The sequence below is a fragment of the Pteropus alecto genome, unplaced genomic scaffold (genome assembly GCF_000325575.1).
Source record: "Pteropus alecto unplaced genomic scaffold, ASM32557v1 scaffold155, whole genome shotgun sequence".
Classification (NCBI taxonomy): domain Eukaryota; kingdom Metazoa; phylum Chordata; class Mammalia; order Chiroptera; family Pteropodidae; genus Pteropus; species Pteropus alecto.
In genome coordinates this window covers 20,810,135-20,836,877 of record NW_006438113.1, presented here as the reverse complement: position 1 = coordinate 20,836,877, position 26,743 = coordinate 20,810,135, and the positions used below count along the sequence as shown (strand labels likewise).

The following is a 26,743-nucleotide window of genomic DNA, read 5'->3' as shown; positions in this document are numbered from 1 at the left end:
AGGGGCATCTGCATGTGGATGGTGATGACAGTGAACATTTACCAAACGCATATAATGTACTAGAAGTTCTTTGAGATTGATGAGTTCATTTCATTTTCACAACTCAGCGAGGTAAGTACCTGTTATTATTCCTCTTTAGAAATGAGAAAATGGAGGAACGAAGTGGTCAGGCAACTTGTTCACCATCCTCAACCAGTACCTGGTCTGCCAGCCTCCAACTACAAGGTTATCCTGCCCCCCAAAAGGAGATGGCTCATGATCAGGAACCCTAACATTATCCAAATTAGGACCACACTTATCAAAAAAGATGAGATCCACAGAGCACGGATTTACCTTAGAATACCGGGGTACTAATTTGAGTTGTAGAGAATCAGTGAAGACATGTTCACCTATGAAGCCTTTTAGGTGTGATCATGGGTTTAGAATAAGGTCTGCCACAAAGAGGACTTGCATGAGAGTTTAAAAAAAGAAAAGAAAAAACAGTGAAATAACATGACAGTGTCCAGATAACTTGGCATCTCCTCCACTACTTTAAAAAGATTAACATGCACTAATACCTTACTATATTGTGATTGCAATTGCATTAAATTTGATATGAAGTATATCTGCACTAGACTGATCTCCTTAGCTGAAAATTCAAAGCCCTTTCCAACCCATATTTACCACCTTTTGATTTTCTAATCAAAAATGTAATCTGAAATTGTGCCTGTATTTTCTAAAAATTAACATATTTCAAAACAAGTCTACAGTTAACAGTTCTACCATAGTTAGAAAATAAATGTTTGTTTACTAAATTTTTAAATTAACTTTGCAAGTTAATCATAAAAAGAGAATTAAAAGGCAAGGACTAATACACTTAATACATAAAAAGCTCATATAAATTGACAAAAAAACTTTAATACCCTTTAAAAATAATACCCAAAGATATGGATACACAATTCACAAAAGGAGTTAATTTCCTAAGCATGAAAAATGTTCTATCTCCTTAGTGATCAAAGAAAAGCAAGGCTGGGACCCTGTTGCAGAAAGACTATTTATTTTACTGAGTACAGTTTTCACGTCTGGTCTCTAAATATTGTATCTTTACAAAGAAAAAAAAAATCAGATTATCCCTCCACCTTCAGGAAAACAGTAAACCCCGCATCGGCTGTCTGGGAGAAAATACTATGAGATTAGACTTCATTTCCGAAATCTTTAGCAAATTTGTAGTGGTTCTGGAAAACACAGGGGCAATTAAAAAATTTAGAATTTCTCATGGGCAGAAGTTTCATTTTGTGAGAGTATATGATTAACAATTTTTTGTTATGAATTTGTTCTGCTGAGCCAGGATTCTAAGCCTATGGGTTCTAAGCTGATGTTCATTACTTGCCTGTGATAGATTTTAACTAATGAGTTGACGTATATATGATGATTTCTAATATAGGTAAACTGTATACTTTTATATCTGTTTTGATTAAGTGATATTATTTTTTCATCTTCCAAATCAGTCCCTATCTCTCTCTCTGCCAGACACACACGCGCGCGCACTCTCTCTCTCTTTCTCTCTCTCTCCCCCCTCACCCCTACTTGCATTCTTAACAGATTTTTTAAAGGGCCTACAATAACATTATTCTCTTTAGAACAAAAATCAAAGCAAACACGTCTTCTTTGAATGTCAGAGAAAGGTGTTTGGGGACTGATTTACCAGAAAAATGGTAGTCTTCTTCCTTCTGACCATATACATTCAAGAAAAGCCCATGCAATGCAGCAAGGAGAAAAGACACATCTGAGCTGTCAGATCCATCCTGAGGCTAAGTGAAATGACAGCGGATGCTGCCAGGGCACTCTCACATCTGAACCCGATATAAGCCAGTATCTTCATGTAAAGACCTTCAGGGCAGCATCATGTCTGCATTGTGGTAGCTCTGATTTGTTCTGAATGTAAAATGAAAACAAATTTTTGCAAGCAACAGGAATCAACCAGGTATTTTTAGTCAGCCTCATTGTAACCCATACCCTTAAGTTGGGCATGAGTCAATTCTGACAGTTCTTAGAATTGTGTCATCAGGATTCAGACTGTGCCTCACAAGATGCGACATTGTTCCTGATTACTCATATTCCAGAGTTCAAAGACAAAAGAATTCTATCAGAGAGGCTCACACTTTCCTTCATCCTTTCTATTAAGTGAATCAAATGTTCTGACAGCACACCTATATTTAAACGTCAAGTCACATTTACAAACATCTAAATCAAAAGCTTGCCTTTGGCATACAAGATTTTAAAAGTGACCTCAGTTTCTTAAATGGTGCCATTTGATTCACATTCTATAAAAACATAACTGAAGTAGTAGTAGGGGAAAACAAAGAACCAGATACCAGACACAATAAATGAGTTTCCTTTCATTTTTATTGGCACTCTTCTTATCTCATCAAACTCAGAATTCATCCAAGCCACCCCTTCCGTTTGTGCAGTATGATGTCATATCTCCTCATCTCTACTCCCAGGAGGACTTTAATATTTTAACTGGGTGAGAGGTTTCAGTAACAAGAATACTGTGTTGCCTCCCGGGGCCCCAGACATCATTTTGCTGGCAAAGTGCTTAGGTGACTGGAGCTAGAGGAGCTGGAGTGGATGCCAAGCAGTGATGGACCCCTTTAGAATTCAGATCTCTAAATTCTAGTATGTTCTTTGAAACTGTGACAAGCAAAAAAAGAAGGCAAACTGAGCTGAAAGTCCAGTCAGGGTTCCAAAGCACCAAGGCAGTGGGTTTATACCCAAATCAGAGAGAGGCCAGAAAAGACATTCGCAAGATACCAAAAGCATAATGTACAAGAAACCCTTCACTTTGGGGATAAAAGGCATCAACACCCATCCTCTTTTTGCCCCAGTCAGTTTCGATCACTCACCCACCTAACTGGATTCCTGGTGGTATTGAAACCTCTAGAGAAATCATTTCAGCCTGGCATTCCCAATAGCTGCTTCTGTCTTCTGACACCACGGGTACAAAGCCAGTAGTTCCATAAAGACAGCATTTAAACCACATATAACAGATTGCTACCACACATTCACTCCAGAAGCTGTTTAAATGGCTAAAGACTAGATAAAAGAGTTTAGTCTGAGCACAAATACTAAGTAGAACAGAACAAGAAAAGTCCTAAATCCATACATGAACAGTTGTTTCATTCTTCTGTAAGGTTTAAGAAAAAATAAAATACTTCAATCTTGAGCTGTGACAACATATATTTTTGTTCTTCATCAGAGTATTGGTAAAATCCATTTTTCATTCATTCTAAAGATGGTATTATTAACTATACTGGATTTAAAATTCTAAAACGTGGTCAGAAAAATGCTTTTCAGCAACCATAGAATTCTAGAAATACAGTAGGATTGGGGCAAGTTGGAAGATACCCATTCCTGTTTTAATTCTGTAATTATTATTTCATACAACCTCGTAAGATTTTTGTTTATCCAACTATATAAAGTGAGAGTGGATCAAACCTATAAAAGTCCATCGGCTTTGAAATTATGAAGACCTCTGCTCAACACTCTGTAGAGACACCAAGTAGATCTATATTCTTGGTCCAATTACTTAACACATGATTAAATTTTTTAACTTTAATAAATAAAAAGTTATATTTTTGCCCATTATTAAGAAAGGAAATATATCCTAAAAATTCAAAAGTTCGTCAAGAGATTGCACATATTATACATGGCTAAGACAGAATTAAGTGTAGGACTCAGATAAATCTGATTTTAGCTTATTACTAGTGATACAAATAGCACTGAACAAAAACATTACGACATTCTGCAGAGCTGGGATCCTGCTGGTGACATAATGAGAACCAATGTAAAAATCTCAGTGACTACATTATCATGAGTAGACTATGATATGAGTAGATCATGACAAAAAGTCAGTATCCCTCTACCATTTCACTGAATAACAACCTACCATGAACACATGTCCAGGTCATCAGATGGCCCCACTAGGCAAAACTATAAAAGCTTTCAAACTGTTCTTTAATTTAATAAAATTAATGAACTGGGTAAAAAGTAGCATCTCATATAAAAAATTCATTTGAGTCAATGTTTATAATTATAACAAAGAAGGAAAACAAAAAATAATATATTTGTTGAGTTCAGTGTTAATTTTCTTTACCTTTCCAGTGCTCCGTGAATAGTAGGATTCGTAGTCACCCTAAAAACAAAGAAACGAATATTTAGCAAACATGAAAGAATTTCATATATATACCATGACAGCAGTTTACAAATGCTTATTATTGATGGACTTAAAAAACAGGAAGTGTGCCTTAAAATGGTACACAAAGAAAAACAGGACGTATGATGGGGTACAGTAAAACAAGTCTACAGGAAATGCTTAGATAAATACACAATAAAGAAAAGCTCTGAAGTATACACACCAAATCAATGGCATTGATAAATCTGGATAAAATTTTTAAAAATGAAGTCGTGCCAAATACATAAAAATGACCCTGAATGTGCCATTGAAATGAATATGCTTGTGACATAAAACTGTAAAAGTTATAATAAAAAGAATGTAAAAAAAAATTTCCTCTGTGTGAAAATACTGGCGTAGTAAAACACTTTCTCATACCACTCTCCTTAAGTTATTATGAGAAACTCATTTTTTCTCCCAAATTTCATTACCCTACATATTATTTATCAAGAATAACGACGCACGTAAAAACCAAAAACCTGATTATGCAAGAGATGACATGGTGCCTACAATTTAATTAAAACCTCAAAATAAAAAACTAAGGACCACTCTGAGTACAAGCACTCTAAGATGAAGGTTAGAGATGACTTTCTGTTTTCACAAAATGTTAATTTTATTCCACAGGAAAAATGCATTTAGCTCATTTCCTATTAGAATATAGTAATATGTGCAAGATGTAAATTATTCCAACTGGTATTAAAGTTTTAAATGTGTAGACTGTGCAGAAAAGAAAATTCTACTTTGTACCTCTAGTTCTAAAATTGCTTGCATAAGTTAATGCAACTCTACCAAAGCTATGTAAACTCATATCACAAAAATTATTTGATCTTGTCAGCTTTTAAAAATCCACTGTCAAATCATAAAGAGTCAAACCTGAAATCTGAAGTTTCTACGTGAAGTTCCAATAAAGGAAACATGAAAATTAACATTTCTAAAACCGTACTTTATTCTGGTAACTCAGACTTATTTTCTTATTTAACCTTTACGACAACTTATAAAACAGTAATTTTAATAACTTTTTGTAATCAAAAAGGTATATGCATTAATTATAGTAAATATGCAAATTACAGAAAATAAAAACCAGTTATGATCACACCATTTAGAACAAAATATCTTCTATTGTTCCTTTTCAATATGCACAGTCACACACATGGCATTTTAAACAAGATTAGGATTATAACACATACCCATTATATCATGCCATTTTCTCTTAACATTGAATCTTTTTTACATATAAGAGCTTTGAAAATCTTAATAACTGCATCTCAATCTTCATATTCACATAGCAAAATTTGTTCAAACAATTCTTGATATTATTTGTTTTGTTATTCCTTTTGTCAAGTACATGTAACATTGCAATAATATCCTTGCACAAAAATCTTGATGTTATATTTGCTAATTTCCTTTGTGAAATTCATCCAAATGGAATTTCTGAAAAAAGGCATAAATTTTTCCCATGCACTTGCTACAGTTTGCCCATCAAAAGGACAAAAATCTATAGACTGCCCACTGAAAGGACAGTTAGCAATATAGCTCAGTCCCTATCTTTCAAAATATTCACAAATGTATTTTAACATTTTTATAAAATATATTTTATTTCATAGTGAAATAGTATCTACTTTTAAATTTAGTTTCTTGTTATTACTTGTGAGCAATTTTAAAAATTTATGATAATTCTGTTTATTGCCTTCCCCCATTTTTACTTAGGACATTTGTGGGTTTCTTATTGATTTGTAAGAGCTTCTTATACAATAAAAATATTTATCATTTGTGTATCATAATTATATAAATATTTTCATTTGCCTTCCCAGCCTGTTATTTGCATATAAATGTGGTTTCTAATGGTTTTTTAATGCATAGAAGTTTAAATTTTATGTAATCAAATATAGCAATCATTTCTTTTATGGTTTCTTCCATGAATTCCATGCTTAGAAAGCTCTTCCCTAGTCCAATTTCATATCACTTTTATTTTACTTGTCCTCCAACCCCTGCCACCACCTTTTACCCTTGGCTCCTTTTTCTCAATCCATGCAGAATTTATTGCAGGTATGGTGTGAGGTGAGTACTTAATGTGATTTCTGATAACCCCTCCTCTCAGCCTTTTTTCCAATATAATTGATAAAATCACTCATTCTTTCACGGTTTATTTGTATAAGATTCTGTTTGAGAGTGGTTGCTTTGAGGTACAATCTGAGCTTTGATGTTACCTTTGACACCTGGCTAAGTTTTTAACTTCTCTAAATCTGAGCTTCCTCATTTGTAAAATGGAGAAAACAATACCTATCTTACAGTTTTGTTGTAAAGATTAAACTAGGTAATTTATAGAAAGCACTTACTTTAGTGGCTAGCACAGCATATGTGTTCAGTAAGTCAATCATTGAATACAAGATTCAGAGGCTCTCTTTCTCTTCCTCTAATCCATCTGTTAATTCTTGTGCTCACATTCTAAACTTGATAGAACATATAATATTTGGTAGGAGAAATATCTCCAACCACTTTCTCAAAATTTTCTTGGCTATTCTTACCTGTATGTTCTTTATATGGGTCCAACTCACTTTTTACTTCAGTTATTCTCAGGATGCTCTTCTCACAATTGTGTCTCTGTCTCTGTCTCTCTCTGTCTCTCTCTGTCTCTGTCTCTCTGTCTCTCTGTCTGTCTGTCTCTCTCTCTCTCTCTCTCTCTCTCTCTCTCTCTCTCTCTCACTCTCCCCCTCCCTCCCTCCCTCCCTCTCTGGCATGCTTTATTGCATAGAACTAAACTTCCAAACAATGTTTAAACATGATGGCAAACGCAAATATCCTTGTCTTTTTACTGATTAAAATATTAAAGATACCAGGGTCTCATCATTGAGTTTGACATTGGCTATGGGTTTAAAACAGGTAGTCTTTATGACACTGAAGAAGCATCCTTATATTCTTAATTTTTTTTGAGATTAAGTATTTTTATCTCCATCCTACAGGGAAATTGAATTTTAAAGAGGTAACATAAGGTGTCCAAAGTCATAAAGCCAGTACATAGTGGGGCCTGAATGCAAACTCAAGTTGTCTCATTTTAATGTCTCTTTTTCCATTGCAATCATGCTACCACCCTGTAATATAGTCAGTCTCAAACCCAGCAAAATGTTTTGTCCCAAACTTAACCATATAAATTCATTTATTCCTTAAAAAACATCTTCTTATAAAAGTAATATAATAAAGAATGGTTAATTTCTCAGCTGATCTGAACAAATATAGATCTATTATTACCAGGAGAAATATTTCAGTATTCAACTACATTTATTGAGAAAGAGAATTTAATAGGAGATACCAAAAACATGGCTGGGACTCCTCCCTAGTCGTCCCCTGGGCAGAGAACAAAGAACTACCGTAGCTTTGGACCACGGAGGGCAAAAACCCTGCAGTAGAAAAAAGTCCTTCTTCAGAGGTCAATTAGGGTTGAGAATGCCTGTTATAGCAAACACTAAATAGAAATAAGATTTGACCCATCTGCTTTCCTTTACATGGCCACCGCCAAACTCTGACCTAAAATTTTCCCTTCCTTCCAACCCACTGCATTTTGAAAAGGCAAGTTTTCCTTTTCTTGGCCCGATCCCAAAAAAATACATGCCTTACTGTTCTGCTTTAGGATAATTTAACTTTGGCAACTGTTGAGAAACTGACAGGAAATTAAAACCGCAGGTAAGAAGAAGAAAGCTGCAGTTTCTAGAAACCTCAATCAAAGGTGACCCTAGTGCTTCCTAGAAGGTAATTCTCCAGGCCAGTTCTTTCTCTAGGTCAGTTCTGCCCCCTTCTGGGAGAGCTCCTTTATCAGCCAGTTTTCTTCCTTCTCCCGACCAGGAACCCCAGATGGCCCTCTCAAACCTCCCTGTACCCCAAAACACAAAATAAAACATACTGGTCCTACTATCTTTTCTATGATTCTCCCCAGAAAAGGTCTGAGAGTATTGCTAAGACCTCACTTGGATGACAAAGGCCAAACTCATCTGCACAAAGCCTTTTCTGGTAGCCAGCTTCACATCAAGCCCCCTCCTCTCCCCAAACCCTGCTACCAATTCGAGTTCCTCCTCCCCAACAGGTCAAAATGCCAAATAGGTCAAAATCACATGCTGTGAGGAAAAGTATTTACACGGAAGTAGAATAAACTAAATAGAATTAAATTAATTATAATTAAATATAGTAGAATAGAATTTAAATAGAAAATATCCCTCTGCTTTTTTCTTTGCATAGCCCAATCATGTATCCATGACTCCACTGAAAAGCAAAACTGCATAGTTCCTCACCCTTGTCTTAACATTACTAAAAATGAAAGACACAATCACCTGAACAGGAGTTTCACATACTATTAGGCCTACGAAACAATCCTGTGAGAACAGCAGGGCTTTTATTTTATAAAATAAGAAACTGACAAGCAAAGAAACAAGCAAATTACATGGACTTACATGCTCAAAAAGTGGCAGCAATGGGACTTGAACCCAGGACTTTTGTTGTCAAACCCAGATTTTTTTCCTGTCCCCTAATACTGACTCCCACAGTCCCTAGAACCACTGGTTACTAAACTTTTATCATTCTATTAGAGCCACAGAGGCAATCATTGTTCATTTCTCAGCAATTATTCTCCAACAAGGCTGTTCTAAAATCCATGGTAATTACTTCAAGACTGTCCTACACAATTCTTGTTTCTTCCTTGACTGAACAATCTCTTAAGGTAACAAGCAGGAAAGTGTAGGACACATCATATTTGAGCTTATAGAGGTAGAATTGGAAGTTATTATATTGCTACAAATTTAAATAGATTGGACATCATTTACAATAACTGTATACAATCTTATGAATAGTTTCTTTTAAATAATGGCTCTGTTTCCAAGGTGATCTTGAATTAGTGACTTTTCCATATCTGATATATTTCTTATGTATATATCCAGCTAGTCAATATCTATGATAATAAAGAATTATTCTATCTATGATTCAAAACACATATCTATCACAGTTGTGTGAAAATCAAGTTTAGTTGTGTTAGAACCATCAATAGGAAATTATAAAAGTTAATCATTGTATAGTGCTTACTATGTGCTGGGTACTCTTCTGAAGCCTTTATAAGTATCATCTCATTTGATCCTCACCTAACAACCCTATGGGGTAGAACTTTTATTATCTCCATCATGCTTACAAATAAACTGAGGCACAGCGAGTAAGTAACTTGTCCAAAGTTACACAGTAAATAAGTAACATAACTTAGATTTGAACCCAGATTAATTGGCCCCATGGTCCACAGAATTTCAATAACTTGTAGTTTCCAAAAGATTTATATTTGATATCAAGAATTTGTTAGGAATTCAAAACTCCTAAATGTTGACCACTAGACTCAAGTATGATATCTTAAAAGCAACTCTGATAAGAGAACATTGTGTTGTTGCTTTTTTGTTCTTCCTTGCAATAGCTGTTTTGTATGTAGTGATAATGCTAATCACTGAGAGCACTTATTGTTGTAAAATGGTGATATGCTTTAATAAATAAAAAAAAAAGGAAACTGATAGTTTCCCCACTAGTAATATATAAAACAGCTAGCCTTTTGGTAGTACTGGGCATTTAATATATATGCTCAACTCAAAACACATTTTAATCTTTTAAACAATATGAGGTAGGAATTATTATTGTTCCCACTTTACAGAAGAAAAATCTGACACTTGGAGAAATTAAATTGCCCAAAGTTACATGGCTACCATAGCAAAAGCAACATTGAAATACAATTTTGCCTTCAGACCCCTACTCTTAGCCATTCTATTACCTTGACCTCCATCTATTCTATTGAAATAACACTGGTTTAAATTAGAAAAAAGCAATTTTAAAAAATATTTCTCCACTACAACCGTGGAAGACAACACAATGTAATGTGGTCACTTACACCCAAAAATGCACACATCAATAGGTTCAACAGAAGTGCTTAATGGAATAAAGCAATCCAAAGACTTTTAGTGGAGAGAAGTGCTGGAACAGTAAGAAATTTTTTAAAAGCAATACTACCTCCCTTACTCATTTAGATAATTAAGATTTTAGATTGTTTTGAATTTGCCATTTTATTTTTATTTCCTTCAGGAAATAAGCCTGTTATAAGTGTCATAAAGTACAGATATCCAAATACATCCATTGAAATATACTTGAATAAATAAACTAAGACATTCAACATTCGTAATATTCTTGCATTAGAGAGCAGTGAAATAATTTATCACTGACAAACCACCATCTCAGGCCTTCTTAGAGCCATGTGATTCACTGCAGATTTGAGAAGCATGTCATTAAACTTGTTAAAGAGTCATAATTCACTTTTTGAATTATTTTTGAACTCGGACCAACTAATGTACTTAGAATAAACTATTAGAAAATTCCAAGTGGCCCAATTGTTGTTAGCAACTTGCAGCTAGTTAAAAAAATATATTTGTAACATCATCTATTCTTTTATTCCCCAAGATGATAATCAAGCAATATAGTAAAGCTCAGCGAAGAACAAACATAAGTACTAGTAGTATAGACAGGTAAAGAACAAACATAAGTACTAGTAGTAGAGACAGGTAAAAGATTTGATCTATTCATTTAGCTGATAATCTAGTGGCAAATCAAAGTGTAAATTCTACCACAATTAGGCAAGAGCTATGTTTGACCAGTAGGCTAGAATAAAATGCAAGATCAAAGTCAATTGCAGCAAAAGGTGGCAAGGCTTACTCAATTTAGCAGTAATCTATTACACAGAGGCAAAAAGTGTATGTTTTAGAATAGACAAACCTGACACATTGCATCAGTTTGCTCATCTGTAACAGACTGATAATTATGTTGCTACTCAAAGGATTGTTAGGATTAAATGAGGTAAGGAATGTACAGTGCTTAGCACACAGTAAGTGTTTGATAAATACTGGCTGCTGAAAATGTTTTCCACTTAAGCTCTCCTTTTTCACAGACATGTTAGGAAAATTAATAATTTGGAGGTTAACTAACAAAAAATGTATCTTAAACTTTTAAAATCTTTTCTAAGGGAGAAAATTAGGGCAAAGGCTATTTCTGTCTTGCTCATCATTGTATATCCAACATCTGACACAGTGTCTGATAAATACATGCTCGTTAAATACAGATTGAATGATTACAAAAATGAATGCATTAAAAGAGTTGTCTCTCTCAGTGTCAGGCATAATGGAATCTTGGCAGGGGGAGAAAGAAAGTTTAAGATGAGAGAGAAAAGGGGGCCTAGAACTGAAGTTACATGAATTCTATGAGATTATTTCTCACATAGGAATCATAGGATCCAATCAGATCCTTTAGGTGAGATTCCCCCAGATCACTCATCTACGTACAGTGCTAAGTGTTGCTGAGTGACCAAGAAACACAATGCTAGTATTTACCTGCTTATGTGAATTCAGTTCTTCAAAACACAGCTAAATCCTAAAAAGAAGTTCCCTAACCACCCTAGCCTGCTATGGATCATAAGAGCACCTATTATCCATAACGTTCATTTGGCACTTAAGTACAGTAGAAAAGCCACCATTTTAAGATGTTTGTTCCTGTGACATTAAACGTTTGTTGGCTCTTCCCCCAAAAGACGGGAATTAAATTCTGCACATATTCTGTCCCTACCAGTTTACAGGCATTATCTTGACTTCTACAAGGAATATGATGAGGAATAAGGCACCACCCTACTTTTTAGGAGGTTGCTGTCTAATGAAGAGAATAAGACATGAACGAAAGTAACTTCAATGAATGGGAGATGATAGCAAGAGTCACAGAGATGCCTAAGTAAAGGGATTCAAAGAGGAGTGAAATAAACCTATTTTAAGCAATTAAGGCTTTATAATAGTGGGGAACATGAACGAGACCATAAGGATTTTGAATGGACAAAGGCATTGGAGATTGAGAAGACAGAGAGGGAAGAACAGTTAGGAAAACAGAGTGATTAAGTAATTTGGGACCACCTTGATATTTTACTGGTCTATAAGGCCAAGATGGAATATTTATAATCAAAACCACCTGAAAAATCTGAAACATAGAGACAAAAGTGTAATAAGAAGACATCATCAAGGTAGTTGAGCAGGAAAGCGACATGACAGAGGCTATTCATTACAAAGACTTATCTGGCAAGAGTATGTCAAATGGTGAGGGAAAGACATAAAGTAACTCCACGGTAAAAGATTAACATTGCCTGAAGAGAGGTCTAGCCTTGGCCCTCACTTTTGGAAAGTGACCTCTAAGCCCTTGGACTATCTGCCTGATAAGAGTGGCTTTGTTTACATTGGGGCTTTAGGCCACATCACAGAGGCTATACTGACAGTGTGATGTATAGTGGGTTCTTGTGGCCTGTGGTCTCATCTCAATCTCAGGAGGGACTAGAGACTAAGGTTAACCATGTGAGCAATCGACAATATCTTTGTGACTAACCAAGTCAATGTGACCGAGCCTCAGTGAAAAGTCTGGACACCAAGTCTTAAGTGAGTTCTCTGGTTGGCAATACTCCATGTGTGTCATCATACATTGTTACTGGGAGAAGTAAGTGCTGTCTGCACAACTCCACTGGGAGAGAACGATGGAAGCACAGCATGTGGAACTCTTCTGGATTTCAATCTACGTGCCTTTTCTCTTGAGTGATTTGAATCTGTAAATGGTAACTGTGTGTAAAACAGCTTTCAGAGTTCTGGGAGTCTTTGGTGGATTATCAAATCTGAGGATTAATCTGGCAACCCAAACTTGCAGTTGGTTTCAGAAGTGAGGGTGGTCTTGGGGACTTCCAAACTTTAAAACAACCAATAAGAAAGCCCTCCATAACAATGTAGGGAAGAGTCTGGAAGCCCAAAAAATTCTACCCAATGGTAGAATTGAAGAGCCATGGATGCTAGAGCTCTACAGAGAGAAAAACAAAAATGGCTGGAGACCTGATGAGATATATGAAACTAAAAAGAGCCTCAGAGGAAGTAATCAAGTAATTATTAATAAATGAAAATTGAGAAATCAGGAGGAACTAGTTTGAGAAGGAAAGCAAGGTGAAGCTGAGGAAATGAGAAGTTTAGGTGCTTTGAATCCCTTCCTGCCCTGTGCACACATGCCAATGCCTCCACTGAAAGATGGACTCTGTCCCTTCACGCTTCAGATCTTGTCTGGCCAATAGAACATGGTGTAACTGATGTTGTGCCCACTGTGGTCCTGGCCTTTAAAAGGACACACAGGCCCTGCTTCCTGCCTCTTGGTACCTGAGCCACCATATAAAACAATTCGGGCCATTGCTGAGAGACAGATCTCAAGATAGAGCACTGAGGTGTCAAGACAGGTGAATGGAGAAGTCACCAGGAGCATGAAAAGCCGTGGAGCCTTTAAATAACTGCAACTCCACGACAGACTCCGGCGAGAACCCCTTGAAGTCAGAAGAGATAACAGACAGTGTTGTTTAACCCACGGTATGTAGGGGTGGTTTCTTATGAAGTATTAGATAATTAACTTAATATACTGCAAGGCAGTATATATAATTCAACTGAATTACTTTCCCTAGCTAATTTCTTTATTTAGACAGTATATGATCCTCCAAGATAATGGAGGTCAGGAGTAAGAAGCATAACTAATTAAAATCCCCAGATGACACAAAGGGCTTGAGAACATTTTGCTATTTGGCTACAGATGATCAAAATCAGTTTATTTTCCAAAGTACCTCATTTATATGTAAGGAGCCACTAAGGATAATGTGTTCAGTCAGATCTCTGATGATACCTGGCCCATCCTCCCCCCTCACTTCCTATTTCCCCTTTTCCAGTTTATTAATATCTTCACTCTAATCCTAGTTGATAAATTGCTGCTAAGCTTGCTTAGTTCTGTGGTATTTGCAATCACACTAGAAGGTAACACACACACGAGCATGCAGATTAATCCTTTCTTAATTTTTATTTTGCTATGCTAAAAATATTTCAAAAGAATTCATGATTCTTATAAAATTATGACATTTTGATTCTAAAACACAAGATAAAGTATTGATTAAAATAATGCCTAAAATAGGTATTTTTTTAAATGTTGAATGAATGTATAAACAAACAAGCAGTACCATTCAAAGTGTTTAATGACTGTCAGATTTTCTATAAGCATATGTTATAGAAAAACAGTGGTTCTTATTGGACCAAGGACCCCTTTGGTAGACAGATAAAGCCTCTGGAGCCCTTCTCTAAGTAAAGCTTTTAAAGGCATAAAATAAAATAGGATTGCAAAGGAAACCAAATATAGTGAAATACAGTTATCAAAATGTTTTTAAAAACAAATTTATGAAAAAATAAGTGCTTCTTTATTAATGTATTAAATTGTTCAATCTAGTGGCAGATCTAATAATAACTAATTTTGAACTAGTTATGAGTATAAATATAGTATTATATCTTGAAATAATACTATAATATGAAAATATTCATAAGTACTATTGGTGACAAAGTCACAGGTACTATTAATACTACTGTGGTTTCTTATCTATATTCATAATTAAAAGGAAAGGTAAATTTTGATTTAGACATTATGGAAATGAAGTAGTTTTTTTCCCCATCCAAATTTAGGGGCCCTGTAAGCTCTACGCACAGCCAGTTGGTTGAAATCTACTGCTGTAAAGCATTAGGAATGGTCATTGTTAATTACACTGAATTCACAGTTCTTCCAAAACACTGAGCCTTGGTGCCTGGGAGATGGTAGTACTCTGACAGAATTTCAAAGGTAATTAGAGCCACTGGTTTTAAAAAACAGTGGGTACAGGGTTAAGAGGTAGAGTTGGGGAGGGTTAAAAAGTACAAAGGGCTTGGGGTATCATAACCATTTGAGGTTATGGCAGGAAACTCAAGTGTAAACACTAGCATATACTCAGACTGAGAACCAGCTAGAAAGAGACCAGGATGATGGCAGAGAAGATCAGAGCCTTAAGATTTACAGAATTTAGAGGGGAAGGCGAAGGACTGAAGACAATTTTGAAAGTAGTCAATGAGAAGTAGTAAATGGTTCATTCATGCAGCCTAGGGCCACAGCAGACAAGAAACAAGAGTCTAAATTAGGGCTGTGGATTAGCCAATACCCAATTTAAATAGACATTACCATAAAGGGAATTTAACTACAGCAAGGAATTATTTATCAAATCAAACTGCAACCTCTAGAAAGAACTGTATTTATCTTTTGTTTAAATTTTCTGTTAAGTATTAATTCAAAATCTATCAAGGGGGGAAAATGGGCAGATAAGGGAAGGTAATATATCATAACAAACTCTATTTGACCTCATTATCTTCTGCCATTAAAAAATAAGAAAAGGTACCTGTACTGTGCTGCCAAAAACCTCTATCCAGGGACTGAAGAACGTAAGATGAAGGTTAATAAGTCCTTGTTGGGTATGAGTGGGCTTGCTAACAAATGAAACCTTGGTATATGATGTAAAGGCTACTAATGTCATGCCAACGTCTTGCATGTAATTTTAAACCTGAGAAAAGGGAAACAAGCTCATTGTTTATGGTATTATTTATCCGACTTCTTTGACATGAATTAATTTTTTATTTGGTCTGGAGTTTGCCCTCTGATCAGCTGTTATCAGCTGGGTGACTCTGAACTCCAATCTTCCTACTTTTTTCTACTTTAATTAATATATACCTAAATAGCACTTTCTATGTACTAGGTCATGTTTCAAGCACTTCACAAATGTAAGTCCATTTAATCATCATAACAACCTATAACATAATTACTACTATTCCCATTATATGAATGAGGAAACTCAGGCCTAGAGAAGTTAATTAACTTGTCCAATATCACAAAGCTAGTAGCCAAGGATCATATTCAGGCAGTCTAACTCCAAAGTCCATGCTTTTCATCATAGCATTCTGTTACCCACTGCTCTGCGATATCCTGTACAAAGAAAATAATGCATGCAATATTCTGAACGCATTCTCAGTGATAAACCCTAATTCACTAAATGCCAAGTATTTAATTTTATTCTTTTCCTAAACTCAATACTCCCTCCTAGATTGATAATATCCATTAAATTATTAATTCCCTCATCTGTAAAACTATAAGAACTCTGTGTCAAATGTCACTTATAAATGAACGTCATTGTTTGAGAACTCCACAGCTTGGAAATTCAGAGTATTTTACTCTCAATTTTACTCTAAGCTACTTCTTACAAGAAGGTTACTCGCTACACTAATATCATGGATTAGATCAGCTTTTTAAATGTTTTCTGCTAAAATCTGCACACCTTCTCTATGCAAGCTGCACCTGATAAAAACACTGTTTTCTACAGCCATACTACCCTGAACAAGCCTGATACCGTCTGATATCAGAAGCTAAGCAGGGTCGGGCCTGGTTAGTACTTGGATGGGAGACCACCTAGGAAGACCAGGAGCTGTAGGCATAAAAAATAAAAAAAGAAGGGATTGTAAGCTGACAAGGTCCTTGCAATCTGTGAGGTCAATCAAGGGTTGCCTCACCTAAAAACAAACAAACAAACAAACAAACAAAAAAAAAAAACGCTGTTTGGTTTTACATTTTTTAGCTATTCAGGAGCAAGTCATGATCACTGATACTCTGAAGTGCTGAAGTATGACCCTATAATTCTGTACTGAGCTTCTATTCTCCTATAGGAGAAGCTAGCTTCACATGTCCCACAAGAAAATGCTTCAGGGGAAAATTGTTGGAGAACTCCCATATTACACAGCTCCAAGAAAACAAAAACAAGGAGTCCCAATATCATGCCTTCCCACAACTTCAGAGAAAGGCTTGGCAATTGTCTCAGTCCATAAAGGCTGCTATAACAATACCACAGACTGTCTTATATACCACAGACATTTATCTCTCACAGTTCTAGAAGCTAAGAAGTCAAGGTCATACTGCTAACCAGTTCGGTGTCTGGTAACAATGTGCTTCCTGGTTCATAGATGGCTATCTTTTCACTGTATTCTCACATGGTGGAAGAACAAAGGGAGTTCTCATCCTATTCTTTCACAAGGGACCTAATCATCTAAAAGTCCCACCTCCTAATACCATCACATTGGACATTAGGTTTCAACGTATGAATTTGGAGGGGAAACAACATATAGACCACAGTAGCAAAAAAAAAAAAAAAAAAAAGCCGGATTACAAAACTAAAATGTAAAACTTGAAGTTCATTCATTTTTATTTTCAAATAAATATACATATGTAGATCCAATTTGCTGAATTATTATCATAACACTTTTTCTACTTGTCCCTGTGACAAAATAATGGTGTGTCGCTCAATCACGGTAAAAATAAAGGTTATTTGTAGACAACTGACATAATATGCCTAACATTTCTAATAGGTTAGGAATTTCAAAATGATTGCAAAAGGGTTGAATATATCAAAATGCTTCTGAATAGTATGTTTAAAACCTCTCTTCAATCATTTCACTGAAACTACCTTCTCTTTTTATTTTTCTTTTGAAAAGCCACACTGAGCAATGAGTCACCAGATTATTTCCTTTCTTGATTTCTGAGTTCCATTTCAAAGACAGAAAAAAGATTCTTCCTCCCCTTTGCCTTCTCACATGTACCTGAACTGCTATTGTTCAACGTCGTGAAGGAACAAACAGTTAAAACAAAAACTTACGCTTATCTGACAAGAAGCTTTATTATATGGGAGTTTATATGCATGTCAAATATTTAAGGCAATTTAAATTTTTATTATCTCCAGAGATCAAATTAAAAGGCTCCTAAAACCAAGCTTTTAAAGCAGCTCTGATTCAAATTTATGTGGATAAAGGGTAACAGTCATCATATTTAACATATCTGTTGGCGATAACTAGAATATTAAAATATTGTTTGTTTTGTTATTATTGGACTCCTAAACAAATATCATTCAGATTTACTATCATCTCCAGCTAGCTGATACTGAAAAATACATAATAGCAGGCTGTTGCCATGGTAACTCCTCTACAACTACACATTTTCTATGGCAACCCAGGCCCCATGGAATACTAATGAAAATCCATAGCAACAGAGAGTTAAAGAGGTGATGTGTGGAAACCAAAAAGCTCGTATTACATTTATTATAAATGCTATGGATGCCTCTGTATATTTCACAGACAATATCAGTGTTCAAAGACATATTAGCTAAAAAATAAAAAGGCATATTTTAAATATTTTGTGGAAAAAAACTAATGCCCATGGTACTTAAAGAATTCACATTAATGTACTATTAAATATGAAAATATGTAATTCATATTTTTAAATACAGATCATATAAAAATTGACATATTTCTCTGATGAAGAAGACTTAATGCTAAAATGCAAAGTCAGGAGTACTTTGTTTAGATTTCATTTTTTTCCTAGTTCCTTTTCTTTTCAAGAGATCCAGCTATGTAAGCTTGATCATTTAACCTCTAAAAGCCTCAGGTTCTCCCTCGCAAAAGAATGTTATATTTAAAGGACACTAAAGCCTCAATGATTCCTATTCTACCAGTTACCAGCATACAAATGTGCACAAATCAGTTAATCTGAGTGTCAAATTTTAAAATGTCAGTTTTTTATCTGTCAAAGGGAATAAGACCTGCCTCGTTCCCATTACTAATTTGCTACAAAATGTGCTAGATATAGATGAGCACACTGGGGGAAAAAATTAAACTTACTGTCTTAGCCCCCTCCAAAAAAACTAAAATATTCCTCTTTGTACTTTTATTTAAAAACACGGGAGTTAATTATAAAGATCCATATAAAAATTCATACATATTACAAACTATTTTGATGTACAATTATTAATGAGCACCTACTATGCTGCCACTTATAGTGTTAAAGCAAAAAACTAGCCAGAGAAGTAGGTCCCTGCATTCACAAAGCTTATATTCTAGCAAAAGAAAGAAAGAAACAAACAAATAAATAAATAAAGAGAGATGACTAAGGATTGTGAAAATTCTACAGAGGAAAAATCAGAGTGAAGTGATTAGAAAGGATTTGTGAGATATACTAGTTTAGGTCAAGTTGTAGGCTACCCTTCCAGTGGGAAGAAGGACTATGAAGCGAGTCTTCCAAGATGAGAAAGAGCCAGCCACAGGAAAAGAGGGACAGTCAAGTAGAGGGAACAGACATCAGAAGATCTCAAAGTAGGAAAGTGGTTAACGTATTGACAAAATAGCACAGAGGTCAGTGGGGCCGAAGAGTAGAGAAGAACTAATATGAAAACCAAAAGGGAAGCAGGACCAAAGTGAGGCCCTGGTAAGCATGTAAATGTTGTCACTAGTACAATGTGTTTTACTAATGGAGGGACATGTTTTTATGAGTGTGTAGAGAATGGACTGGACAAGGAGACCAGAGAGGAGGCTGCCAAAGCTGTCCAGGTGAGAGATGCTGGTATGACTTGTATTAGGGCAATGGCAATGGTGACAACAAGAAATGGATATATTTGAGAGAGATTTTGGAGACTGAGAACACAGAATTTGCTGATGGACTTAGGTACAGCAGATGAGGATGTGAGAAAATCAATCATGACTCCCAAATTTCAGACACAAACACCTGGGTGGCTGATGATACCATCATCTACTATGGCAAATATGAGAAGGTAAACAGGTTTGGGGAGGCAGGAGGGGTAGAGAGGAATCAGGGCTCTATTTTGTACTGATTCGCCTACTGAACATTTTCCCAGTCCACAGTCATAAATTTCCCTATAAATACTTGACTATTTCATTAATTGGTATCCATTAATACAAAACTTATAAAAATCTAAACATAGGCTCTTCTTTCAAAACATGCATCAAAATTATACATAAAAATTGTAAAATCATCATATATCTACATCAAAATTTTAAAAGTAGATTTAGGGTAGGAGCATCTGTGTAATAATGAGAACATAGAAAGGAACACATATCTAAAATATATTTTGAAGTAAATCTTTTCAATGATAAAAATTAACATAAATTCATTGCAGAAATTCTGGAAAATACAAAACCATTTAGAAAAGATAACTATCTTTAATCTTATCATCCAGAGATAAATCCTGTTAATATTTTAGTGATTTTAAGTCTAATTTTTTACATTTGTGTGTTTAGTTTTGTTAAAGCTACTGAAATTAAAGTTTACATTTCAAAACTATTTAAACTGCAAGGGAACACACCTTCATGTGTAGGTATTATCAAGTGCTTCAGAATCTAGTTTTGGTCATGAATCTAATTCCAGACATAAACATGGAATAAACCCTTGGGGAGGGTTGGACAAACTTTTGTGATGTCAATCTCCCCCATAACCAGTTACCCACAAACAACTGCCATCTTCAATCACTGAATCTACCAAATTAGATGTCCAGCTCAAATAAGGTGAGCTTTTATTTTTAAAACACCATTTAAACTTAGTGTTACCTTTATTTATAAGTCATACGCTATATAGTCACTTAAATGAAAGCCAAATTGTTCCTACAACTAGCAAGACACTGATCCTTCGATTGTTTTCAATCTCTTCTAATTTATTTTTAAGACAACATTTACATATAGTATTTAACATTCTATACAACAATTCAATAGAGTTCAAAACATTTGCCTTTTAAAACTCTTGACTGTTAAAAGAAGATAATAAAAGGCTTAGAAAAGACAAAACAGTGTAGATTCTACACTAAACCCAAACAATAAATTCAAATAAAAATTATATCTAAAATTTAATATTATTCGAATTGGATAAAACAACAAAAAAATCAAATGAGACTTCTACGAAGAATAAATCCAGTTTTAGCAGGTATGCAAAAAAAAACAGAGTCATCATAATATCATTTCAAAGTAGTCATTAGCATGATGAAAGAACAAAATACAGCAAAGCTTAAGCTATTTTATTTCATGCAATAACTGCATACTAAACAAATGCTGAAAAAATATATAAATTCTCCCAAACTGAAAAAAATGTAAGTCACAAAGATGTCTTTAAGTTATCTTTAAGTTCTATGCTATGGCTAGGAATAATTTATTTTCCAGTGCTAGATTGCTAGAATTTTGTGGGGTTTTTAAAGCAAACACAATAAATCATTATCTAATAAGTTTAAAAATTAAAAAATAAAACACTTACTAATGCAAAAGAAACGCTAGCGAATAGAGAATTTTAAAGCTTGTAAACTTATTCAATGGGTGTAAACATTTAAGCAAATCTAAACAAATGTTCAGATTTAGATACAATCCAAAACACGGTCATGACCTGTTGCTTTACATTTTAGCTGGTCAATCCAATGAAACAGAATGAGGAAAAAGGAATTGAGCTGGAGTGGGGATAGGCAATGATGTTATAGTTCTTTAATTTTCTGGGTAACAGTAGGTAATATTTATAAACATATAACATGGTATAAAAACACCACTGGCAGACAAATATCTTGAGTCCACACCACGTGAAGAGTCCAGATCTGATTCTCTCTACCTTTTTCCAACATTCAGGTGTTCATTTTCTCTTGAGTTGAAATGACCATGCTTTCCATTGAATGTTGGCTGTTGTTTTTGCCTAACAGATGCTGCCAATGCTTCCTGCCTTGGGGTCAAATAAAAGGAGAATATAATTTAAAATAAAATGAGCAAAGAAATAAACATGAATCCCATGGAATTTGAATAAACTCTAGTGCTTCGATCTAAATAAGATATATATCTGAATTATAGTCTGTCTCAATCAAGTTCCATTATAACTATTTGAATAGGGAGTGGTTAGCTGAAGTTTATTCACTTATCTTATACAACGAACTAAAATAAGCTTTATTTGGAATTCCTGTAGAAGTTTTTTGTTTTGTTTTGTTTGTTTGTTTTTGCCTATCATTTCTGTTTGGGATTTCTTTTATTGAGTTGAAATTTCTAAAGGCACATGATAATTCAACAATAAGAAGGAAATAGCACGAGATGGTGAAGCATTTCAAAATTCTTCCCTCCTGCCCCAAATTTTAATTTATGATTTACATCCTGAGTGGAAAAATCAACTAATAAGAAATCTGATTATTTGAATATTAAACAAAGTTTTATTATAATTTCAAGAGCTCAGGCATTTCTAAAACCTTAATAACCCAGGGGTCACACTTCAGGCATATTTCAGTTTCTCCAACTCTCCACTCTACTCCACACCTACAGATACGGTCTTTGTGAAAAGACCTCTCATCATTCAAAACAGTGGTTACACTGAATTCTGTTCACCTATCATAGAGGGAGATCTTTCTGAGACGTCCTCAGATTCTGTATCTTCTAATTTTCCTGTAATTTGAATACTCTGCAGTAACTGGAGTCTTAGCACAAATCATATTAGAAGCTGTCAATAAAAATTGACTAAAAATTGACTAAATCTATATCTAATTGAATAAATCTATAAAATTAGAATCAGTACAAGTATAATGATCTAGGGTCACTTCTTTCAAGGACTGGTAGATCTAATCTCATCAATAGTTACTGAACACCATATCAGTTTTTAACTGATTTTATACTAGCAGCTCTAAGTCATTTGTAGAACATTTCAGATGTGCTCCCTATACAAGTAAGTCTCTGAATTATGAAGAGGTATTTGCCTAAAACTCAAGCAGAAGTTTGTTATTCAGGATTCAAAACCTGTCATTAAAAAAAAAAAATTATTATAGCTTATACCCAAACTAGCACACAAAAAGCCTATTTAAGCCAAAATAACAGAATTATCAGATTACTTCTACTTTAAATAAAAATAAAATACACAAATTCAGAGTGCCTTTCTCTCATCTGACATTGCAAAACAAGTAAAAGCCTTAGGATTACTGCAGAAGTCAAAATGGAAAGAGGCCAGGGATGTCCACAATGAGGACAGCTATTCTGATTTTAACTCTTGTAATTTCAAGTATCTTAAGGAAATATATGACACTCACTTAAGCACTTAATTTTAACTATATTCCTAGTAAAACATCTCAAGTATAAATATCTGTTGTGCATCTAAGATAAATGAAAAGTAACCAAATATATTTTGTTCAGAAATTTAGTTGACACACCATAGTGAGAAGATAATTAGATAAAAAAAAAAAATTAGAATTGTGTTTATTAAAAGTTTTTGGTAATCAGGAAACTTAGATCATTATGGAATATAACTAAACATTGTTTTTAATAGGAACCACAAACACATCCAAAACAAAAGAATATGGTTTATCCTTTTTTTAAACTTGCTTAGATACTCCAAGTATAGAACTAGTAGAGAATGTAAAGATTATTTCAATAATGAAGAAGCAGAGGCCCAAAGAGCTAAGTGACTTCGCCAAGATTATTCAACCTACTAATCACTAGCAGGCTGGAAACTAGGCCTATCTCCACATTCCCAGGGACATTTTTCCACTTCCTCCTCTTTGTGTGATGACTAAACTTTACTTAAAGGGTGTTTGGTTTTACTGTACTAAATACCTATGGCTTTCCAGGAAAGCCTGCGGCCTGTGCCAGTCAAAACCAGGACACTCTATCTCCAGGCTGGGAGATAGCTAAGGATGCTTGAGTCCAATCAGTTGTTGACATTCCTCAGGCATTTCTACAACAACGTTGGAATTAAACACACTGGCCAAATAACGTTAAAATTAAAAAAAAAAGAAACAAAAAACTGTGGTTTGCTTTTGTTCTATTGAGGCACACAGCCAAGAGGAGACCTTCACCCTGAGAGACCCTGAGTTAGTAAGAGCTAGCCCAAAGAGAACATCCACCCAGGATAAAGAGTAGATCTTGTGTTCAGCTCAAGAAAGACTACTCCAGTCAGGGTTATGCCTGCACAGATTTGGATGTGTGCTATTCAGAAGACAAGACAAGATCAAACCTATTGAACTTACAAGACCAGACAGGGCCTCAATCTGCTATCTTAAGAAACGAGTAAACAACAAAAAAGGGTTGCTGCAGTATTTAAATGATGGGAGTTAACCCTCAGATGAAACAAGACCCATGGTAGGAAAAGACTTTGGAAACCTTTGTAAGGAGTAAGAAAAACAAAGCCAGTGGTAAGAAGATGAATTTTACTACATGAGACTCAGTACACGCATGAAATGTACACCATTGGAGTGTTTTTCACTTGCTCAAGACCATACAAAGCTTTTCACTATCTGCTTTCTGCCTCTAAATCCTGCTTTATTTCCTCCTATATTCTCACTCCAAACAGACGCTTGGTACCAGCCAAACTATTAGTAGATATGTCATACTGCTTCACACTTCAGTAACCTTAAATATCCTATTAATCCTTCTAACGCTTTTTGTCTTTGACCTTATTACAAATTGCTTATCCTCAAATATTTAATGATAACTTCACCTTCGTGAGGTCTTCCTAGGCAGAATTTTATCATCCTTTCCAAAACTTAACATAACTCAGGGGATGAGTTTACTGTCTCTACACTCACCTATGAGTCCTTTAAAGAAAGAACCTGTGCTTTATTCTTCCTGGCAATTGACCTCAAACTGTAATTGCATTCAATCTGTGCTCACACATAGGAAAAAATAGATAGTGCTGTTAAGGATATAGTAAAGTGAACACTCCTGTGCAATACCAATGGGAAATTGGTACAACCTATACAGAAAGCATTTAGCAACCATTTGCAGGGTATTAACATTCTCAAATCGTTCAACCAATAATTGCACTTTACAGTAATATAACTGAACATACAAGGCAAAGATTCATATCTAAGAATGTTTAATGCAGCCTTCTTTGAAATAGTAGAAAACAAGAAACAAATGTAATATCCTTAAAATAAGAGAGGAGTTAAATAAATTATGGATCATCCTCAGGACAGAATAATAGGTCATTTTATCTGTTAACATGGGGGAAAACTTTATGATAGAATATTAAATGAAATATGCATTTATAAAATGAATCCAAATATATGATATTTTTATTTCTGCTTCTACCCTTAAAGGATTAACTGTTATAGAAATTCCATTTCTTCTGTAAGCTGGACAAAATGTATTTTAAAAATCTTTTTCATATATTAGAAAATAAGCAGTGTTGATATATGATCCCTGAGTGAAGGAGGAAAAGTGAGTTCAGCCCTACAATTGCCTCAACTCACTCTCCGGGGATAGTTTCAGGCCACAGTGCAGAGAGAACCCAAATACAGCATCGTTGTATTACTAAGTGGAGGAAACAGACAGGTAGAATTTGTGGGGTGAGTACAAGAGAAAAAGGAGCTGCACTGAAGGCTCTGGATAGCTGTAAAGAGGTTCACTGAAGCTTTAAAGAGCACAGATATGTACATGCACATTGCAGAAGGGAAGATCAATGAATATGAAGACAGAAACAGAAACTATCTAAAATAAAGGACAGAGAGGAAAACACATTGAAAAATGAAAGGAGCATAAGTGACCAGTTGGACCATATCAAGTAGTCTAGCATATGTGTAACTAGGGTCTCAGAGGAAAAGTACAAAAATATTTAAAGATACAATGGCTAAATTTTTTCCAAATTTGATGAAAATTATGTCTACAGATTTTAGAAGCGCAATGAATCTCAAATAAACATAAAGAAAACCATACAGACACATCATAATCGAATTGCTCATAGTGATAAAGTAAAAGGGAATTTTAAAGCAGAGGTAAAAAGCCACATTAAGTATAGAGATACAAAAATAAGAATTACAGTAGACTTCTTGTCAGAAACTAAGAAAACAGAAGACAGTGGAATGTTAGCTTCAAAGGTCTGAAAGAAGAAAATTGTCAACATAGAAACCTATATTCAACAAAAATATCTTTCAAAAATGAAGATAAAATAAAGATGCTTTCAGACCAAAAAAAAAAAAAAAAAGGCTAAGTGTATTCACCACCATCAGATGTTCTCTAAAATACGAAAATTTAGATCTAATCAAAGGAGTAAAAAATGCCTAAAGTGTAAATATGTGAAAAAATATGAAATAGATTTTAAAATATTTTAATCTGTTTTAAAATACGAGTGACTATTTTAAATAAAAGAAATAGTAATAGTGTAGCATAGAGACTGTAACATGTATGAAAATAGTAGCACAAAATATGGGAGGAATAAAAGGAATTATGTTGCTGTAAGGTTCTTACACTGGTAGTATATTATTATTCGAAGATATATTATGACATATTAAATATGTATATCATAACCCCTAAATTATAATTACTAAAATAATATAAAACAAAATAAAAAGGTATTTCTAAAGAGCTAATAAATAAAACAGAATCTTAAAAAATATTCAGTTATTCCCAAAAAAAGAGAAGAAAAAGATAAAGTAAAATAGCAAACAGCAAAATAACAGATGTAAACCAAATCATAGCAATAATTATGTAATATAAATCATTTAACATTTCAATTAAAAAGCAGAGATTGTCAAGTTAGATAAAAATGCAAGACTCAGCTACATGCTGTCTCTGAGACATCCACTTGAAATCTGTAAGAACAGATTAAAGTAAAATGATGAAAGATATATCATGTGAACAAAGCAAAAGGAAAACAAAAGCTAGATGAGATATATTTATAACCAAAGACAGGCTTCAAAACAAGTAGTATCATGAATAAAGACAGGCATTTTATAATGATAAGAAGTCAATTCATCAAGAAGATATAACAAACCGCAATAAGTATGCATCCAATAACAGAACTTCAAAA

The 26,743-nt window shown here is 34.5% G+C and overlaps 1 protein-coding gene and 1 pseudogene across 1 annotated transcript in view; one reads left to right on the top strand and one right to left on the bottom strand.

Annotated features, from left to right (window-relative positions):
* Positions 1 to 26,743, bottom strand: part of ANK3 (ankyrin 3) — a 556,993-nt gene that overhangs the window by 475,858 nt on the left and 54,392 nt on the right. Inside the window, exon 2 of the mRNA XM_025049361.1 lies at positions 4,136 to 4,174. Coding sequence (XP_024905129.1) covers positions 4,136 to 4,174 — 39 coding nt within the window. The remainder of the gene's footprint in view (positions 1 to 4,135; positions 4,175 to 26,743) is intronic.
* LOC112482819 lies at positions 16,477 to 16,595 on the top strand (annotated as a pseudogene).